The 20,572-nt window shown below is 41.2% G+C and overlaps 1 protein-coding gene across 2 annotated transcripts in view; it reads right to left on the bottom strand.

Moving 5' to 3' along the window:
- Nucleotides 1-657: 657 nt before the first annotated feature.
- NKD1 (NKD inhibitor of WNT signaling pathway 1) overlaps nt 658-20,572 on the bottom strand; it is a 109,100-nt gene continuing 89,185 nt past the window's right edge. For both annotated transcript variants that reach the window (XM_074293361.1, XM_074293362.1), the window contains 6 exons: nt 18,301-18,407; nt 13,810-13,905; nt 7,254-7,401; nt 6,266-6,350; nt 5,494-5,621; nt 658-4,514 (listed from right to left, as the gene is read on the bottom strand). In XM_074293361.1, coding sequence (XP_074149462.1) covers nt 3,946-4,514; nt 5,494-5,621; nt 6,266-6,350; nt 7,254-7,401; nt 13,810-13,905; nt 18,301-18,407 — 1,133 coding nt within the window. In that variant the 3' untranslated portion in view covers nt 658-3,945. The remainder of the gene's footprint in view (nt 4,515-5,493; nt 5,622-6,265; nt 6,351-7,253; nt 7,402-13,809; nt 13,906-18,300; nt 18,408-20,572) is intronic.

The following is a 20,572-nucleotide window of genomic DNA, read 5'->3' as shown; positions in this document are numbered from 1 at the left end:
AAAGACTTTAGGGAGGCCATTTTGTCCTGTTCCTCAATTTCCTCATGCAATTGGAAGAATAACATCATCTGGCCACATAGATAAAAAGAAGTCATTGCTACAAATTGGGATTGGGACTTTCCCAACTTTCCCATTTGACAGGTGCACCTAAGATGGGGCACATGGGCACTGTGAGCACAGCCCTGGAAATGAAGGGCTCATTTGTTGTTTGGTCATTCAGTTTCATCTTACTCTTCAGGACCTCTTAGACCATAGTCCATGAGGCTTTCTTGGCAAAGATACTAAAGTGGTTTGCCATTTTCTTCTCTGGGGAATCAAGACAAATAGAAATTAAATGACTTGCACGGGGTCACACAGATCCCTCTCTCTCTCCACAGAGCCATCTAGCCACTCCCAAGTCAATAATTGAGCCCTAGTTCTCCAGAGGGAGGCCCTGATACCAAAATAGGGATGAAGAGGTAAAACTCAAAGTTGGGGTTTATTGTTTGTATTCCCTGGCTAAGTGTAGCATGCTTATTAACTGATTAAGCATTCCAAAATTCAAAGAGACAAGCAGGAAAACAGGCATCCAGAGGATGAGTTTAATTGAATGTTTTAGGAAAAGTTTGTGAGAGAGGGACCCCAAAACCCCACCACAACCAAGGAAAGATGCAAGACTTTCTGAACTAGTAAAACTTTAATTAAGGAGAATTCCTCTCAGCACATTTTTTTTCTTTTTCTTTTTCTTTTTGCTATTAAATAAATAAAGCATTTAGTCAAAACCATCTCTAGTTACTATACAAAATACTGAAAAGCAAACATCAGGAAACATAGGTTGGGGGGAGGGGGCGGATGGGGAGAGGGGATGGCGTGGATAGAAAGTTCCAAACTAAAGCCCCCCCTGCCACAGGAGCTAAACCCTGCCCGCGTCTGCTAGTAGGGCTGTGACAGTATTAATATTCATGGGACCTTTCACATGATCACCCCATGACAGAGCTTGTCTTTTGGATCTGGGGGTGGGGGTGGGGGGCTGGTGGGAGGGAGGGGGAGGCGGCGGCGAGGCGAGGCAGGAAAATGAATTTCAAAGATCCGATCAATCGCGAGAGCATATTCCAGGAGTCCACTTTCATTAGCGGGAACGCTGACAGGGGAGTTGGGAGTCAGCGAGGAGATGCAAGGGCGGGCGTGATTGCCGCCGTTAGCGTCTCTGACAAGCTGCTCTTTGGGGGGACTTCAAGCGGCTCCTCCGCCGCCCCCCGCCTCCCACCTGCCCCGCCCCGCCTCCCCTCCCCGAAACACATTCAAGGGATGTTCTTGGCATTTTAAAAATTCCCCCGGTCCCTTTGGCCCTGTAATGATTTGTGATTTAAAAAAGGATATTTGAAAAGAAAGAAACAAGGAAGAAAGTAACAGCGGCAGCTCCCGTCTGCTCCCCTTTGCCAAAAACCCTAATTGGCAATCCTCTGTGTCGGGGGGAGCGCCCCTCCGCCTCTGCGAGAACAATGGCGTGACGCCGCTGACAGCTGGAATGTACATTCTGGTGTTTGCATGCTTCACAACACGAGTCACTCCAACACACCAGACTTCATTAACACGAGAATATAAATAAGCTTATTCCTTCTGCTCCACGTGGAAATGCCTTCTCTTTCCAGTCCGTAATTATATACGTGCGCGTCCATATATAATGGGCATGTTGTGTGTGCGTGTGTACACACATCCCCACGCACAGAGCAGACAATGTAGAGAGGAGTCGGAGGGGCTTCCTAGAACAATCCGGGCAAAAACAGCCGGAACCACATGTACAGAAAAGTCAGCCTCCCGGGTAATTGTGTGAGTGGGGAGAAGTGGGTGGCCAGGGGGACAGTCGTTTGGAAACTGGAAAACCCACCTAGCGCCTGTAGACCAAGATGAGAAATCCCTAAATAAAACACAAGAGAACTGACAAGTTTCTAGATTGTTTTTTCTCCTCTCGCTTTTTTTCTTTTTAAAGAAACTTCAATTATAGAGGGACAGAAGATCTTGAGAGACATGCAGCTTCAGGAGTAGGGAAAGGGAAAGAAAGGCAGGCTGTAATAGCAGAACGGTTTTGGAGCTCTCCCTGGTTTAAGTTCCCAAAGCTACCATTCTGATCATAGGGGGAAAGGCTCGGGTGCCTCCTCTAAGATTGAAGGGGGAGAAAAAAGGAGATCTTCTCTGAAATGTCTCTGAAAATGTTCCTTTGGAAAACCATCCCTGCTCTCCAGGGGCCCAGGAGAGCCAGACATCCATATTCCATTCTCAAGCTACAGGATGCTGGGAACCCACTACAACAAAAGGAAAGCCTTCCAAAACTGACCCAGCGTCCTCCGAAATGTCCCACAGAGCCCTCTCCCACTCCATGACAACCTGAAGCCAAAAGTACCCTCACCGGAGAGAACAGGAAAAGGTAGGGGTTGAAACCCACATACACACACACACACACACACACACACACACACACACACACACACACACACACATGAAACGCTCAGCGTGCCCCTTTTCTCTCCTTTCTGCCCACGTCCAGCCTTCACCATGCAGCCAGACTGCAACCTTTCCTGTGGATTGGCCACCCAGGCCCAACATTCAGTTCTGCCCAATGCTGCCAGTGCCCTCTGACCCTATTTCCCCAGCCTCTCTCTCCTTCAGGTCTGCCTGATCCTGTCCCTCTTAAAGAGAGAAACCGGGAGAGGAGAAAGTGTGGTATGCTTGCTTTAAAGAACACAGAGGCAGACCCCACTAGGGGGTAAAATTAAACCACATATCCCCGACCACAGCCACTTACACATGAAAACCCATCTCCTGGGACAATAATTATATTTCAGAGAATCAAATCACAGATTTCTACAACACAAGAAAATGTACCTGAGTGTGTATATTTATATAAATATATATAGAGACAAACTAATATGTCTCTATAAATAGCTATATTTATATAATTATGTAGGTATGTACAATATATTTGCCAGCACTATAAGGGGAAAGGGGTTTTAACATTCTCAGTCACAACAACAATTTCAGAAAGAAAAGCCAACATACAACAGCTGGGAACAGCCCCAATTTTGTTGAAGGCAGGACTCAAAAAAACCAAAACAACGGTCCTGCGCCCATGTTCCTGTGGTCACTCCCTTTTCCAGTGGTTTTCCAAAACAAGTGTGGTTTCAGAGACAGACTTCAGCTACATGTATGTACATGTACTTCCCTTAAGAGCGAAGGAGAAGAGGAGAGAAGGGGGTTTCCTGATTTTTCCATCATAGAACAGTCAGGACTGCCTTCAGAAAAGAATCTGGGATTCAGATGAGGAGGCTGATGTTAGGGGCAACTCCATTGACAAAACAGCTAGGAACTAGGCCTAACAGACACCAAATAGGCCAGGTAACCAGAGTCCATCAAACCCCCCCCCCCACCCCCGTAGCACATTACAATCAATTAAGGGACAAATTAAAATCTAAGTAATACTAAGAGGTAGCAACAGTTTGTCGTCTCAGCAATTCTAAAGGTCTCCGGAAGCAGGACCAGGAAGCCAAGTTTCCCCGGGAAAGGCTGGAATACAGGAGGGGAAGTGGAAGCCAAGGAACCACTGGCTTATGGTGGTGGCCCTCCACCCCCTCCCTCCCTGTGCTGGTCCCACAAGTACTGATGACCATCTGCAGGGAGAGCCCAGTTCTGAAAGCCAGGGATGCCTCTGCAATCCTCACAAGCCGCTATAAAAATTCACAAGTTGTTAATTAAGTAAGCTATGCAGTTTCCACAATATATAAATTAAGGTAAGTTTCTGTGTTTCCATATAGTTTCTAAAATGGAGACTAGTTGGATATTAGTGAAATAACAACAACAATAATTATGAATAAGAATAATAATGCCTTGGGAGTCAGACATCTTGGGAGAGGGGTTCCTTCATACTGTGGTGGGGTTGGGGGGGGTTCTTTAGTGTGGGTAGGGGATGCTCTATGTCTGATAGAAGTGGTGGTAATGGTGGTGATGTTCGTGGTGGTGGTGATGTTCGTGTCTCTGGACCATTTGCCCCACCTGGCCCTCATACAGCACAACCGCGGGCAGGTCTCGTACATGTTCCTTCTCCACCACTGTGCTCCCAGGGGGCTGGAGGCTTTTGCACATCTGCTGACTTTCCTTGGCTCTCTGCTTGTGTTTCTTGTGCACTGGTGGGGCTGGGCCAAGGAGGTAGGGTGGGACAGGGCGGGCCGTTGGGGAAGCCAAGGGAATGGTAGGTCCCAGGATCGATTTGCTTCTTGCTCCCCTCCCCAGGTGGGCTGACCCCACATTTTTGCTCTGGGCTTTGGGGGACTTAACAAAGTGCTTGCTCAGATCCTGACCACCTCGGAGACGCTGCTGGACTTCAGCAATCTTGGAGTATGGAATGTCCATGAAGTGAAAGGGGCCCGGTTCTGCCCCCTGGGACTTCCTGTGGTGCACGTGGATGGTTTCGGGTTCATGGGAGCGAGATCGAGTCTGGATGGGGACTCTTGTGGGCAGCTCAGGCTTCTGTGAAGGAGAGCCTAGGAAGCAACAAGCAAAGTCAGTTCTCTAATACCTCTGAGTATGAACTCACAGCCCTGAACAGAAACAGATTTCACAGAAAGAGAATTTTCCCATTTCTCCAGTACTCCCCACACCAGGAACAACATAGAGCTGCCATATAATTGATCACAAGACTGATTTTCTCTCACCACACAGTGTCATCTATTTCAATTATCCTTTCTAAACTATCAGACATGAAGTAATAATTTCTCTGGCACCTGAGCTAGCTTTCCCACTACCTTCTCTTTCTCATTCTTGAACTCAATCCCCATGCACCCTTTCTGTCTACCAGCTCAAAAAAAAAATAAAAATACACATCTCATGACTTTCACAAAGTAGGATGCTGCTCAAACCACCTTCCGGCTTATTTAATACAGTCCCTTCTGTGTATTCCCTGCTCCAGTCAAACTGGACAAACCTCTGCTTTCTGAATCTGCTCTACACTTTTAACAGTCCTGGTTTACACTGTCCTCCAAGTCTAGAATGTCTTTTCTTACCCTTGCCCCACCCCACTTCTTTACCTCCTAGATTTTTATTCATCCTCTCAAATTCAACTCAAATGCCACTTTCTCCATGAAGTCTTCTTTGATTCTCCTGGTCAGTAATAATCTTCTCCTGGGACCTCCCTTGATACTTTGATTTGTAACTTTTCAAATAAACTTCTCATGTAATGGTTACAGTTCTCTCTTTCAATGTCTTATCACTGTGCTAAACTCTGTACTCCAAGAAAGCAGTATCTTTCTTTCCTAGCTAAACTTTGTATTTTTCTTTTACCTAGTACAACATGCTATACAAAGAACATATGAGATAAATGCTTATTGAATTCATTATGAACTGTGGTTTTAAATGATACCAGAAGTCAACAAAATGGAAGCCTTCAATTAGCACAGAGATGCTCATTTGGATGAATTATTAAGAAGCAATCAAACTTGCCCTATCCTCAAGAGATTCCTTTACCTGGTCCAAACTTGGATGTGTAGTTTTCTATCCCTGCAAGATCTAAATAGTGGTTTCTTCTTTCAATGTTCTCATCAACACAATGGTGGTAGCGCCCAGATTGCTCCAAGTGGGCATCTGCATGATACCTGAAGGGAACAGAGAGGCATCTGGGCAACTCTATAGATAAGTAGGAGAGAGGGGTTACAGGAAATAAAGTGGGTAGGGTACAATGGAAAGAACCCAGGGAGGAATTATCATTAAATTTCTGGAAGTGCAGCTTCAAAATAGTGTCATAGTCTCAGCAGCAGCAAGTGGACCAGCCTTAGGTGGCTGGGACAGGAGGACAGGCAAGTTTTTTCTACAATGTAAGAGGTTTCCCCTGTCTGATGTTTGAGGTCCTCCCTCAAATTGGATTCCAGCCTATCCAACCTCATTTTAGAGAAATTAGAGTGGGAAAGAACCCAATTCTTGCTGATCAGCTGAAGCCTTTGGAACCCTTTCCCATGATGTCTTCTCAAAAGAGCAGCCTCAGTCTTTTTTTTTTCCCCATTAAAGCTTTTTATTTACAAATCATATGCATGGGTAATTTTTTCAACATTGACCCTTGCAAAACCTTGTGTTTCAAATGTTCCCCTCCTTCCCCCTCTCCTTCCCTCCCATAGATGGCAGGCAATCCAATACATATTAAATATGCTAAAATATATGTTAAATCCAATATATGTATTCATATTTATACAATTATCTTGAGCAGCCTCAATCTTTGCCAGTCCCCACTGAGGATATTCCTTACCTGAGAGGAGCACGTTGCTTCTTCTCCAAGCTCCTCAGCTCTTCATTGGTCTTGCTCTCTGCTCTGCGCCTCAAGCTTGGTAGATCTGTCCCCCATACCCAGGGAAGCACAGAAACAACATCCAATGAGGGTCTTATTTTCATTCAATGTCATTTGATGTCATAGCACTTTGTCCTTCATTTGTGCTCTCAATGTACTTTATTTTGTGTTACATTTATCTGTTTGTATATGTCTGATCATTCTCCCCTAGATCTAAGTTCCTGAAGGGCAGGAGAATACATCATACTTGGCTTTGTGTTTCTCCTAATACTATGTTTTGTACTCTACAGACATTTCTTAAGAGTTTCTGAAATCCAAAGCTATGCATTGGTCCAGGTTTTTGTGTTGAGACATTAAAAAAAAAAAAGTTATTTGTGAATCACAACTTCCTAAAAGTAAGGCTACGAAAACTAATAGGAAACTAGCATAGGGCCCAGGGTTAAGTTGGTGTGGTAAAAAGGAATCTCTTATCCAATATGATCTAAACACAAAATACTTGGTGGATACTCCATTTCTCCCTTAATGATTCTTCCACCTATTCCTTGACTTCCCAGTCCAATATTCTATAATCTGGTTCCAGAATCTCTCTCCTTCCTAAGACAGACCCTGTAATTTTCCAGAACTGAAATGTCTCATCTCTTCCTGCCTTTGTTTTTGTCATTCTAAAATAAAAACCTTTCTTTTTACCATTCCATTGATCCAAATCTTCAGGTCTCAACTCAAGGCTCACCCTTCAAGTCAGAATCCTTTGCCTTTTAAACTCAAGAGTCAACAATTTCTTTCCCTTTCTTGTATGGCAATTGATTTCTATAATTCCTTTATGAAGAAATTCACTTGACATCCCCCCCACCCCAACATTCTCTGCAGAGGTGAACCTCACAAAAAAGGCAGGGTCAATTTATTTATACTCTTGTTTTCTTTCCTTCTACAGTTTACCATTGATTCTTACCAGCATGATTGAGCAAAATACTCTTCCTCTTCTGACTCCCATCTGGAGCCACTGTGAGTTTCACCCGCAGAGTCTTGCTGGATGTAGGGGAATGGTTGACTGAGGAATCGACTACTTCATAGATCGTATGGAGCAAGCTAGTGATATCCTGGATGGGAGATTCAAGAAAAATTCCACACTGGGTTTTAACCAAGAATTCTATAAGAATATACTAAGAATATACTATACTAAGAAAGATAAAGGTAGGGGAAAAGTAGATTCAAAATTAATAACCTGGAAACAATGAAGCTAGGTGGATTATTGGATAGAGTACTGGACTGGGAGTCAAAAAGACTGATTTTCCCAAGTTCCAATCCAGCCTCAAACACTTACTTTGTTTGACTAGGCTAGTCACTTGATCTTGTTTGTCTCTTATTTCCTTATCTATGAGATGAGCTGGAGGAAGAAAAGGTAAACCATTCCAGCATCTTTGCCAAGAAAACCCTAGGATAGCAATAATTCAGTCAGACCTGACTGAAAAATGACTGAATGATAATAACTAATAGAAAGATTGTCAGAAGTACTACATACATGCAGGCTTTGAACAAGTCATTTTTGCTTCCTGGCTTCTTCAGCTGGAAAATACAAAAGTTGGACTAAAAGGCCTGTAATTTTTATTCTCCAGTTACAGATCTATGATTCTGTGACTGGGGATATCTAATTAACCAAGTGATAAGGGTCTTCTCCTGCCTCTTCTCCCATTCTCACCCTTGCTGCCAGGGTTAGCTCTTTGTTCATTTCTATCACACCTGTTCCTGGCTCACTGAGGCTGGACCAGTGTGACCCAGTTGCTCTAGAATGCTCAAATTCTCAGGGATGTTCGTGAGAGAGCCTGTACTGGGATGGGCTGCTTCTCTCCCCTAAAATTAGCCTTGCCAGTCAGCTTGTCGAGATGAGATTTGGGAGCCTAACTGGACAACAAATGTTCCTCTTGAAAAAGCTTGAGTGAAAAGAAAGTGTTCTTAATACTGAACAATATCAACCAGTTTCTCTGGGTTATCTTTCCCTTCCTGTGCTGTGGTTCACGTCTGGAACAGACTCCCCCTGCCCTATTTATACCTCTTCATAGAATCTCAAAGTTGATATGCACCTTGGAGGCCTTTTAGTTCAACCAGTATATTCCAAAAGAATGTTATTGTGTTGTTTTTCAATCATGGCTGACTCTTCATGACTCTATCTGAGGTTTTCTTAGCAAGATACGGAAGTGGTTTGCCATTTTCTTCTCCAATTTATTTTATAGGTGAGGAAATTGAGGCACACAGGGTTAAGTGATCACCCAGATAACAAATAAGAAAATACATCCCCTACAATATACCTGGCAATTGGTCATCTATCCTTTGCTTAAAGACTCAAGTGAGAGGCAGCATACCAAGGCAGCGTGTCCACTTTAAGGGGACTTGGGAAGTTTTCCCTTACATGAGGCCTAAATTGTCTCTAACATCTACCCATGGTGTCTAGTTCTGTCTCCCAGGCCAAGCAAAATAAATTTAAATCCTCTTACTCAACACAGCCCTTCAAATACTTAAGCACAAGTATCATGTCCCACATCTAAGCCTTCTCTTCCTCAGGATAAACATCCCCACTTCCTTTAAGCAATCCTTACTTACGTGGATTTATGGTCCTTTACTATCTTGTCTACCTTCTTCTGGGCACACGCCTGGTTATCAATATCTTTTCTAAACAGGATGCCCTCCAATGTAAAGGTCCCTCTTCCTCTTCCTTCAAAGCCCAAGTGTGACCACCTTCATAAAGCTTTCCTGACTCCATCCAAAGGGCTTTATTTCACCTAAAATTCACCTAAATACTCTATTTCAATAAATTTTCCCTTTGCGATTTTACTCTGAACATCTTGATAACAGAGTCTGTGTAATATTTATCTTTGTACTTACAGGGCCCCAGTCAAAAGCCTTGTATATAGGAGGTGTTCATTAATGTTTATTGAATTTAACAAATAATAAGCCTATATAAAACTGTGCATACTCTTTGATTAAATTTAATTAAGAGATTAAAAAAAGGAAAAGGACCTACTTGTACAAAAATATTTGTAGCAGCTCTTTTTGTGACAGCAAAGAATTGGGAATGAGGGGATGCCCATCAATTGGGGATGACTGAACAAGTTGTGGTATATGATTGTAATGGAGTACTATTGTGCTATATGAAATGATGAACAGGGTGATTTCAGAAAAATCTGGGAAGACTTATATAAAATGATACAAAGTGAAGTTGAGTTGAACCAGGAGAACATTGTATACAGTAACAGCAACACTGTACAATGATCAACATGAATGACTTAGCTATTCTCAGCAATACAATGACCTAAGACAATCACAAAAGATTCATGATAAAAAATTTTATCTACCTCCAGAGAAAGAACTTATGGCATCTAAAAACAGATCAAAGCAAACTGTTTTTCACTTTTTTTCTCACTTTTTTTGGTCTGCGTCTTCTTTTAACATAGAAATAAGTTTTGCATGATTGCACATTAATATGCTGTATCAAATTGCTTACTCCCTTGGAAGAGGGAAAGGAGGGAAGGAGAGAATTTGGAACTCAAAAATTTTAGGAATGAATGTTAAAAATTGTCTTTACATGTGATTGGGGAAAAATAAAATATTATTACAAGAAAAATAATAAACCCAGTATAATATTTGATGTTATTTATACTTGGGATGGACAAATTATGGCCTGCAGCTAATGTCTATTTTAATATGGTCTACAAGTTACCATTCTTAGTTTGCAGGGTGCCAGATTTGGTCCATGGGTAATGATTTACTGTTCCCTAATCTATACTTTTGCATCAGCTAAAAGATTAGAAAGATGTAATCTATTGTGGAGTATCATTTGTGAAAGTCTATCAGTTCCCTTAGGAAATTCAGTGAAGGTGGTCTTAACATACACGCTCAGATTAGAGATCAAGTACTTACTAATATGGCCACAATGTACTCAAACCAGATTAAAATGCAGTTGGGAAATATTTAACAAAAAATTAAAATACAATGGATCAAAAATAATGCTAATTTGTGATTTTCTAATTCAATGTGTGGTCTACAGGTATACTCACATGTAGTTTAGTGACCTATGTTCATTTGAGATAGAAATCACTGGTATAAATTATTCTTATTTTTAAAAAATTAAAGATGAAAAATTGATTTTATTTTAATTCAGGCACTATTATCAGAACTTGAATGAGAAGCTCAAATTCAATAATCACAATTAGAGGATGAAGTTCACATGACAAACCAAGAGGAACTCTTCTAACCTGGAGAATCAGCCCTGACCAGAAGAAGCCTTGATCTGAAATTTGACTGAAACAAAAAAGCGTGAGCCCTTCTCTTCCCACACAGAGGAATGTGTATGGGGACAGCCAAAAAGGCATAGAGGGAAACTGTATATTTATAACCAGATTTGAGGAGTGGATTTAGGGCTAAAAATAGATGAAGGGAAACGCCAGCCCCAGTTCTCCCCTGACACTAATCTTCCACCCTCCTTCTCTTCAATAGGAAAAGGAAACAATCTTTTTCCAAGTCCACTCTGAAGGATGCTCCTCTTTTTTTTTAACCCTTTCTTTTTTTCATTTTTTAAAAATCACCTAGGATATTTTAAAAGAATTTACAGTTAGAATTGGAAAGCAATACCAGTTGGTAGGTTTCCCTAGGGTCTGCTCAGGAAAAAATAATAAAAAGAAAAATTTTCTAGTGCTGAAATGTTGAAAAGTGGGACTCTTTATGTTTTAAACCAGCAACAGGGAGAAAAATGGAGAAGAGAACATCAGTCTTTGAAACAAAATGAACGGTGGAGACACAGAATGCCCTCCAAGAAGCAGGGTCACTATCTAAACCTTTGGCACAAACATTCAAGACACATCAGCTCAATTATCTGGAATTTAAAGTCCAATGACAAACCTCCCTGTGAAGATAATTATGGCACAGCTGTCAGTTCTCAAAACAGGCTGTCAGAGAAAATGGGTCCCTCTCTCTATGAAATAATAATCCTTTATATTAGTAATGTTTTATATTTTCAAAGTGTATTTACATCTATCATCCCATTTGATTCTCATGACAACCCTCTGGGTAGGCAGGCAGGCCAAGGACTATCATTCCTATTTTAAAGGAATCTTTCACTGAGAGGTTAAGTGACTTGTCAACATCATTTATGGAGAGACTTACAGGATCCATGACTCCATTGGCATGGAAACCCTCCCTCTATCAGTGCAGGTCAAAACTCTTTCCTGACTTAGTAGACAGCATTCCTGAGTTACTGTGGCTGAGAAGGAAACCCCTGGGCTCTTCTATATCTCTTAGTAGATATTCTTCATGGGTGGTAGTCGATGAATACGTTCATCACTCTGATGATGACCTTCTCTTAAACCTAGCTAAGAGTGCACCTCGGTGAACATTCACTGGATCCAGGATTTCATCAGGTACCATTTCCAACAACGAAGATTGTGTTTGCTCATGGTGGGGGAAGGGCTCACGTCGCTAGTAAATGGTAGAACTGAAACTAGAACCTAGGTTTTTCTGCTTCCTAACTTAATCAATTTTTTCTAATGAACTACCTTCCCTCTCCCAGTAGAGTGCGAGCTCCTTAAATGATTTTTGTCCTTCTTGGTATCCCTTATCATAATTCTAGGCACAGAGTAGGGACTTGAAAATTGCTGGTTGGTTGGTTTATTTAAGTGTGAATAATTTATTCAAGTGGGTAAGACTAGGGAAAAAATGAGGATGTAAAGGCATTTGGGAGATGCAGAGTACTTTGTTTCACGACAAATTAGCTCCCATCCTCCAAAGTGCCATGGCAAAGGGTCAGCTGTTGAGTGATGAATGGCCAATCAATAAATCGAAATGGACTCAAAAGGAACCAATATTAAAGTTGGATGGCATTCAGAGTGACTTTAAGGATCTCAATTATTCAATCAATACGAATTCCCAAGGTTACAAAACAAATTACTATCTGAGCCTATACTCAAACCCAAGTCTACTCATTCATAAGCCTAAATCCGAAGAGGATGTGGCCATTATGCTTCTACAAATATAGTCAAATTAACCACTCGGAAACCCACAAAGCCCCAAGTTGTGCATATATAGTTGTCCATATATAGCTCCGTGTGTGTTTGGGCATATATAAATGGATACAGAGACCATATGGTCTTTGTGGTGTTCCAAGGTAAGGGCTCAGAGTTGGGAAGAGACTGCTTTCAGCCTGTACCCAGAGCAGCTCACCAGCTCTTCCTGGTGAAGGGCCCAGGGCTTCCCCTGCAAGGCACTCCCATGATCTGAAGGCTTGAATTGTGGCTATCATTCAGATCTCCAAAGGATAAAGCATACAAGGAGAGAGTGCTGGATTTTGAGTCAGAAGCCTAGAGGTCGGATACCAGCCCTGCTCTTTACTATATGACATGAGGCAAATCACTTAAGCTCCGAGGACCTCAGTTTTCCCCTCTGAAAATTGAGGGGATTGGACTAGATGAACTCTAAGGTTCTCTCCAGCTCCAACCCTTATGATCTTTTAGGGAATAGATGGGAAGCCCTGATAGTATCTCTATATTCAGGCACAGGAGAGATGAAAATGGAAAAGCCACCCAGAAATTCAGATGTGATCATCACAATTTGACTCTAATCAATATCATCTGTGATATTGGTATAATGGGAAAAGTTCTAGACTTGAATCAAGAGACCACTATTCTATGCATGTGTGTGTCCCTTACTAGGTTATCTAAATGAGACCTAGAACTTCTCTTAGCTTTAGTTTTCCTCACTTTGATCAACAATTACTGAGCACTCACTATCAAGTGCCTCTTCCAAACATGATAAGGACTCTTGAGTTTTCCAGAGAAATTTTATCAAACTCAAATAGAAACGGGGAGCATTAATCTCTACATAAGAATTTTTGTGAACTACATATTGACCTAGCTTTAAAATGTCATATTATCTGCATTGTTGTATTTTTTATTTATTTTTAAAACATATTTCCCAATTGCATTTTAATCTATTTCAGCCTGCACATGAGGGTTGGAGATCACATGTAGACCACAAACTGTGTGTTGATACCTCTGCTCAAGAACATCAAGGCTGAATACTAATTGTAATTAAGTTTGGGAGGCTTATTGCTGAAGGTTGGCTGCCAGATGACAAATGCTTTGGGGCACAACTCATAAAAATTGTCTAAGGTACAGAAAGGGCTGCCATATGCATTAATGCAACGTGAGTCTGTAGTTTATATAGATCCCTAAAATAGTAAAGAAGACAGGACTAATAGTCTTAACTCTTGAGTAGATTGGAAGGGCCACTGCTTCCAGGTTTCCCTTAAGGTTTCCAAGAAAGCCCTCTTCTCCACCCCCATACCTGACTCTCTTCCTGTCAAGAGGACTGGAAATTCAGAGCTCTAGTGGGAGTCTCAGGAGCAGAGACAAGTTAGAAGGAAGCATTGTTTTGATTCACAGAGCAGGAGGCAAGGCTTGTCTTGAAAGGTAGAAGTAGCACGAAAGATCTAGGGGACAGAGTGTAACAATCCCTCTTACCTCTCGAGTGACTTTGCCATTATTATCAAAGTCATAGAGCGTGAAGGTCCATTCTTGCCGGTTGTCTTCCTCTACTGAAACATCACACTGTAACTCCTGAGAGAAATGCAGAAAGTGGTTACACAACCCTGAGCCATTCAAAGCCCCAAGGATATGAGGTAGGATGGCAGGGACATCATCATTTATCCCTTCATTAAAACTTTGCCCATCATTTCTGCTACAACCAAACCCTTTGGTTTCAACTTGCAAAAATAATTTTTAAAAGAGAAAACTGGGGATAACAAACTGGGGATGATCAATCTAGGTAACAGTAATAATAATAATAATAATAATAATAATAATAATAATAATTTGCACTTACATTTACATAGTGTTTTAAGGTTTACAAAGCACTTTGCATACCTTAGAAGAGATAGCAGGAGACAGTGGGTACTGCTTGAGAACCAAGAAAATCTGAATTTACTCATTATTCTGCTGAAACATATTGGCTGGGATCATGTGAGCATGCTATTTACTCTCTTGGGGCACTAGACAATTCATTAAGACAATACATGACAGAGAAATGTTGACCTGGTTGCATTGGCTTAAAAAAAATGTTTCCTCTCTCAGAATTTCTCTATAGGAATAAGATTACAAGTTCAATCCCTATTCCTACTCTTTAAAATATCTTATCTCATTCAATCCTTGCAACAATCCTGTGAGGCAGACATTGTTATTAGCCCCAATAACTTGCCAAGATCCCCTATTAAATGTCTGAGGTGAGATTTGAACTTTGAAAAGTATGGTCTCTGATATAATAAAAGACTGAGGAATAATGGTGGGCAGAGGGAAGGGAGGCAATAATGATAGAGGTGGTGTCTTAGTGCACTGCAAGACTTTTGAAGCATCTTGTATTTAGAGATCTTCCATCATTTTATAAATGAGGAAATTGTGTCTTCAAATGCCTGACAAGTTACCCTATAGAAAAAAAATAAAAAATCCAACATCCTGTGTGGCACTGAGATAGAACTAAGACCAGTGAGTTGGTGATAAAGAGTAAAATAAAGAAATGTCTAACAATGGAATGGGTTATCTTGTCTTGTAGTGAGTTCCCCTGACTAGATGTTTTCATGGAGCAGCTGAATCCTGCCAGGGATTTGTAGGAGGAGATCCCTATAATAGGTGGGATGTTAGACTAGATGACCACAGTGGCTCCTTCCAATTCATATCATATCAAAATTAAAAAACAAAAAGTCCTTCAAATTTCCTCCTCTCTTAAAAGCTCCATGAGGACAAGGACCATGTCTTATCCATTTTTGTATCTTCCTAACACCAAATGCACAGGTTGGTTGAATGAACAAATGAAGATGAATGAATGACTCTAGTTACATGAATGGAAACCACTCTATGTCTGTCTCCTTCTTCCCACCGGCTTCCCTCTTCTATCCCAAATGAAACCCCAAACCTTTGTCACCCCAGCTCTCTCCAAGCACAGCAGAATCAACAGGCAAAACTACCCAACGATGGGTAAAATAAACAGCTTCAAACAGCTTCTGAGAGAATGCGCAAGAGAAAGCAGACTCTCGAATACCTGGCTTCTCCCGCTGACTTGAAACCAATTCCCTACAGCAGTTAGCGGTCCCCCCATCCCATGCTGAGTTCAAAGGCAGCTTTCCCTCAGTTGTAACGAGCCCATCTGATAAGTACTGAGTGTCCCAGCTCTGCTCCCAGATGCGGTGTTTCATGTTACACAACACAGTCTGTGCACACACACACCTCTTAAGAGACCCCCGCCCATTCTCTTCCCCTTGCACCACGTACACACTTGCCATTTCCTTCTTCCTTTATACCTCAGTGTAAAGTGAATCCGTTTACCTGTTTTCCCAGCCCCTCTGAGCCCATGTGCTGAGGACACTTTGATGTGAGAGAGCAGAAAGAAGGGGTGCAGGTGCAGAGTACCTACTTATCTGTGCTAGGTTTTTCAGCACACGGGAAGAGCCAGTGTGCCTGGTGAATAATGTGGGAGTCTGCAGGGGCAGACTGGCTGACCTTGGGGTGGGTTAATAGGCACAGGCCAATGGAAAGGAAAGGAAGAAACTAAGCACTTATACAGCACCTACTATGTGTGCCTGGCACTGTGCTACGCACTTTACAAATATTATTTCATTTGATTAACCAGATGATTAATCCACATCCCAGTTAGCAACTCCTAAAATCCTTGTTCAGTGGACAAGACTTAATAATTGACTGGGGGCAGGAAAAGACAGTGAGGGAGACAGAGGAACCCAGAAGGTTTATAAAGCATCTCTAGATGCATTACTCCTACCCAAACCAGAACCCAGGGCTTAAGATGCAGTGTGGTACAGTAAAAAGAGTGATAGATTTGAGTCAGAGAATTCAAATCTTGGTTCTGTCACTCACTACCTCTGGGAACTTGGGTAAATCATTTAATTGCTTGATTTCCCCAACTGTAAAATGAGAGGGCTGAACCAAATGACCTTGAAATTTCCTTATATCTCTAAAGCTATGAAGCTGTCACCTGGACAGCCATTAAAACACTAAAGTGCGGTCATTTAACTCTGGCATCCAGAGGAGATAAAACACCAAGAATCTTACTTCCAGTTACCCTCCATTAAGTCTCATATCATCCACAAGCTCAAAGGAAATTAGATAGTACTTAAATCAGAGGGCCCATAAGAAATAAGATTTGCATTAGTATCAAATTAACTGATGACAATGGAAAGGAGAAAGTGTTCATTTTACAGAGTGGCGATCTGTTCTCTTTTTCTTGTAGTCAATCTGCCAAGGTGATGAAAACTCATCTCCACTTAAAATCAGTGTAATAATAAATAATTGATTTGTATGAAAAGGCAGACTTTTTTCAATAATTGTTTATTCTTATCTTTCATTATCTCATTTCAAAGAATCACAGAACTTCTAAACTGAAAGTAATCTCAAAGATCATTAAATCCTCTCCATTCCCAAATGAGAACAAACTTGAGACTTGGAGAGGGGCAGTGACTTGCCCAATATAATAGAGAATCACAGCCAAGACTGGACCCAAATCCAGTATCATATGAATATACTTCTTTGTAATTTGCTATGGGCAAAGAATTTGATTACTTTGTGACCACCCTCATAAAGAGTCTGTCCAAATTCAGTCAGACTGTTCCTTATATAACACATTGGGCCCAGACAAGAAATCTTTTCAACTAAACAGAACTTGACAAGAGTTTACTTGGCTGCCATAGCCCTCAAGAAGCTAAGATTGTTTCTATACCATAATAAAGCACTGCAAAGAAAGCAGGTATGACCACTCCATTTTTGCAAAAGAGGAAACTGAGAACCAAAGAGATTACTTGCCTATGGTCACACAGTCAACCAGTATGACAATAAAAAATCCAGACCTCTTGACCTCTTCCCCTAACTTTTGAAATAAGTACCTCTATGTTGAGTTGGTCAGGAAGGAGTTTGTATTTTTTCTAGAGACCCTGGGAAGTTAATAGAAGATTTTTGAAAAGGGGAGTGTGCTTTAGGAAGATGAATTTGGCTGTAGTGCAGGAGATGGATTAGAAAAAGAGGGAGTTTGAAATCAGGAATAACAATTAGTAAACTAAAAAAAGAGATGGGAAATAGGAAGAGTATGAATCAAAGGAGCAACCCTCTAATAAGAGAAAAGAGGACAGATTAGAATAATATGAAGGCAAAATGGACAAGATTTAGCAACTGGTTGGATATGAAGGATTGAAATAAAGGGGTGGGAAGAGTTGAAGATTATTTCAAAATTCAAATCCTGGATAACAAGAATAGTAGCACTCTTAATAGAAATACAATTTAGAGGAGTTAGAAGGTAGAATTTTTTTTTTAAAGACAAATTGAGTTTGAGAGATGCGTAGGAGATACAGAAGTGGAGCTGTCCAGCACATAGCTGGCTATATAGAACTAGAGTTCAGAAAAAGCATTTGTATTGTACATTGAAATTTGGCAGTCACCTGCATAACTACATAATAGTTAATAGGTCACCCATCTTAAAACAAAAGGTGGGTTACCATTTGTGGACAGGTTGAAGAAAGGAATTCTTGTTCAAGTATAGGTTAGACCAGATGGATTCTGAAGTCCTTTCCAAATATGATTTTGTGTCTTCTGCCTATGAGATTCCCCTCTAGCATTTATCTAATCAGGAAATACCTTAAGCAAAAATCACTGTCCAATGGTAGCTAGAGCCAAGAGTAGATAGGGTAAGAAGTTGGATTTTTTTTTTTTATTTGATGGTTTTAAACCATATTAGAAAGCTCCCACAAACTATTGAAAGACCTCTAATATGGCAGATGAGAGAACTTTGAGGAACCAATTTAAAAGAGTAACAGCAGAGGTAATAACCCTAGTTTTTCTAATGGTTGGATTGGCAAAAGTTCCCCGCTTTCACAAGCATGTCAAAGCATAAATAAGGTTTTTTCCCCCTGAGGCCAAAGCCTAAACCTCAACCCAATCCCCAGGGAAAAGGAAACTTACTTCAAATTTCAGCTGTTTCTTGGAACTGGGGCAAGATTCACTGTCTTTCTCAGCCTTCTTTTCATCTCCACTCCCTGGCCCATCTGTCTTCTCAGGAGGCAAAGACACTGCAAAAGTATTGGTAAGAGGGAAAAGTTAATGAGAAGACTCTCAGATTTGTGTACACTGCAAAAACCATACACTGGTGACTAAGAAGGAAGCTGGATTCTGAAAATTCACAGTCCAAGACTAGCTAATTATGCCAAAGATATTATATACTGATTTCTGCTCAAGTGCTGGGACCTTCCTATCTCTACTGCAAATTCATACGACCATAGTATTTTTTAGGTGGAAAGGCCTTAAAGATCACTTGGTTAAACACTCTCATTTTGCAAAGCAAAAAGCCCAGACCCAGGAAAATTAGTCTAAGGCTACATATACTCTGAGATCCAGTGATACTGGTCTCCTTGCAGTTCTTCAAACAAGACACTCTATCTGTCAACTCTGGGAATTTTCTTAGGCTATGTTCTCCCTCCCCCTCTGTCTTCTGGCATCCCCAACTTCCTTCAAGTCCCAGCTAAATTCTTATATTCTATAGGAAGCCTTCCCTGATTCCTTTAATTCAATACTTTCCCTCGTTAATTATTCCCAGTTTATCTTATAACTTGTTTGTGCATAGTTATTTGTATATTCTCTACCCCCATTTGATTATAACTTCCTCAAGGGACTATTTTTTCATGTTTCTTTGTATCCCAAGCCTTAGCACAGTGTGTTAATGTTTATAGATGTATTAACTAGTAAGTTGTAGAGCCAGGTCCATAACTTTTTATTCTATACTTTGTAGTGATTTTTTTGACTTTCAGGAAGCTCACCTCTACCTCAATGAAGGTGAACTTATAAAATTGCTTCTGTCATTCCCATTTTTCTAAGAAAAGTGCTGAATTTTGAATAATCTCTTTCCCTATGCTTTTCTCAACCATTGTCTGGAGTTTCTTGACAGACTTGATTTGGAATCACAAGAAAACCTAGAACAGGATGGATCCCTTAAATATAGTAAGATTGTTATTTGTCCTTTGTTCTCAGAACTTTGACTTGGATTTAAGTGAAGCAGGCCTGTGCAAAGTCACCAGCTTCATTCTCTCCTCCAGGGTCATTTGAGTCCAGTGGCAAGGACAACTGGAGAGGGTCTCAGAGGCAGTGGGAGACCTTGGTCTTTTTAAGCTAAGCTCTTCCTCAGATTTCAGTTTATTGAGGCAGCACCCATCCAGTAGGAGAAGGGACTAGGAGGAGGGAGGGAAGGGAGAGTAGCCTCCACAGCCTAGAGGCACCAGGAAATAGCCCACTTACAACTGCCTAAGGCCTGCAAAAAGGAAGGGCTTTACAAAATACATAGCCTCTTCATGCATCTATGTATAATTCATGCCCATGAGAGAGGGCTGGGACTGACAGAGTTCTACAGTGTTCAGGGAAAATGTGGGCGCATGTGAACACAGACACCCACAACACACAATGCGAGTCTTGAGTGAGCTGGAAGAGGCTTGTCATTGATTCGCCTTCACCCAAGGCTCTGGCTGTCCTTTCTGCTAAAGACCAACTTTCCCTCTGTGCGTGCATAGCTCCTTTTAAGACTAAGTAAGAGGAGGAGTGGGGGGGCCAGATGACCTCATATTGATGTCATTGTACATATGACCGGTCCAAATGAGGTCACAGGAGGACCTCAAGCTTTGTCCCACAATCACCCATCTCAGGTGCCACATCATTCATTCATCTTCTCCACTCCAAAGTCACAGTGGTCACAGCAGGTTTTGGTTTCCAGCACATCACTGTAGCACAACAAATATTCCTGCCATCTGATTTCCTTAATCTTTGCGCTTTTCCTCTCAGACTAGTCTTGGAATATTTATTTTCATATTGTCTCTCCCACTAGACTGTGAGCTCCTTGAAAGCAGAAACTCATCTTTGCCTTTCTTTGTATCCCCAGGACTTAACACAGTGCCTGGAACATGTAGATAGACCCTTAATAAGTACTTACTATGATAATATGTTTATATTAAAATAATATAACCAATCATCTGTCTCATCTAGAAGCAATACATTACATTTGAAAAATACTTCCCCCCAAAAAATGCCATCTCCTTTCCTCCTCACTATCTCAAAGAGACAGGTGGGTAAGGAAACTGGATGCAGAAAAGTAGCAAAAAAGTGAGTAGCCACATCTGTAGTAAAACTCAATTCTTCTGATCCCCAAGCCTAGATCCCACTACATGCTACTGCTCTCTTGATTCAGCAGACA

This window comes from Sminthopsis crassicaudata, chromosome 2 (genome assembly GCF_048593235.1).
Source record: "Sminthopsis crassicaudata isolate SCR6 chromosome 2, ASM4859323v1, whole genome shotgun sequence".
Taxonomy (NCBI): Eukaryota; Metazoa; Chordata; class Mammalia; order Dasyuromorphia; family Dasyuridae; genus Sminthopsis; species Sminthopsis crassicaudata.
This window is presented reverse-complemented; position numbering and strand designations above follow the sequence as displayed.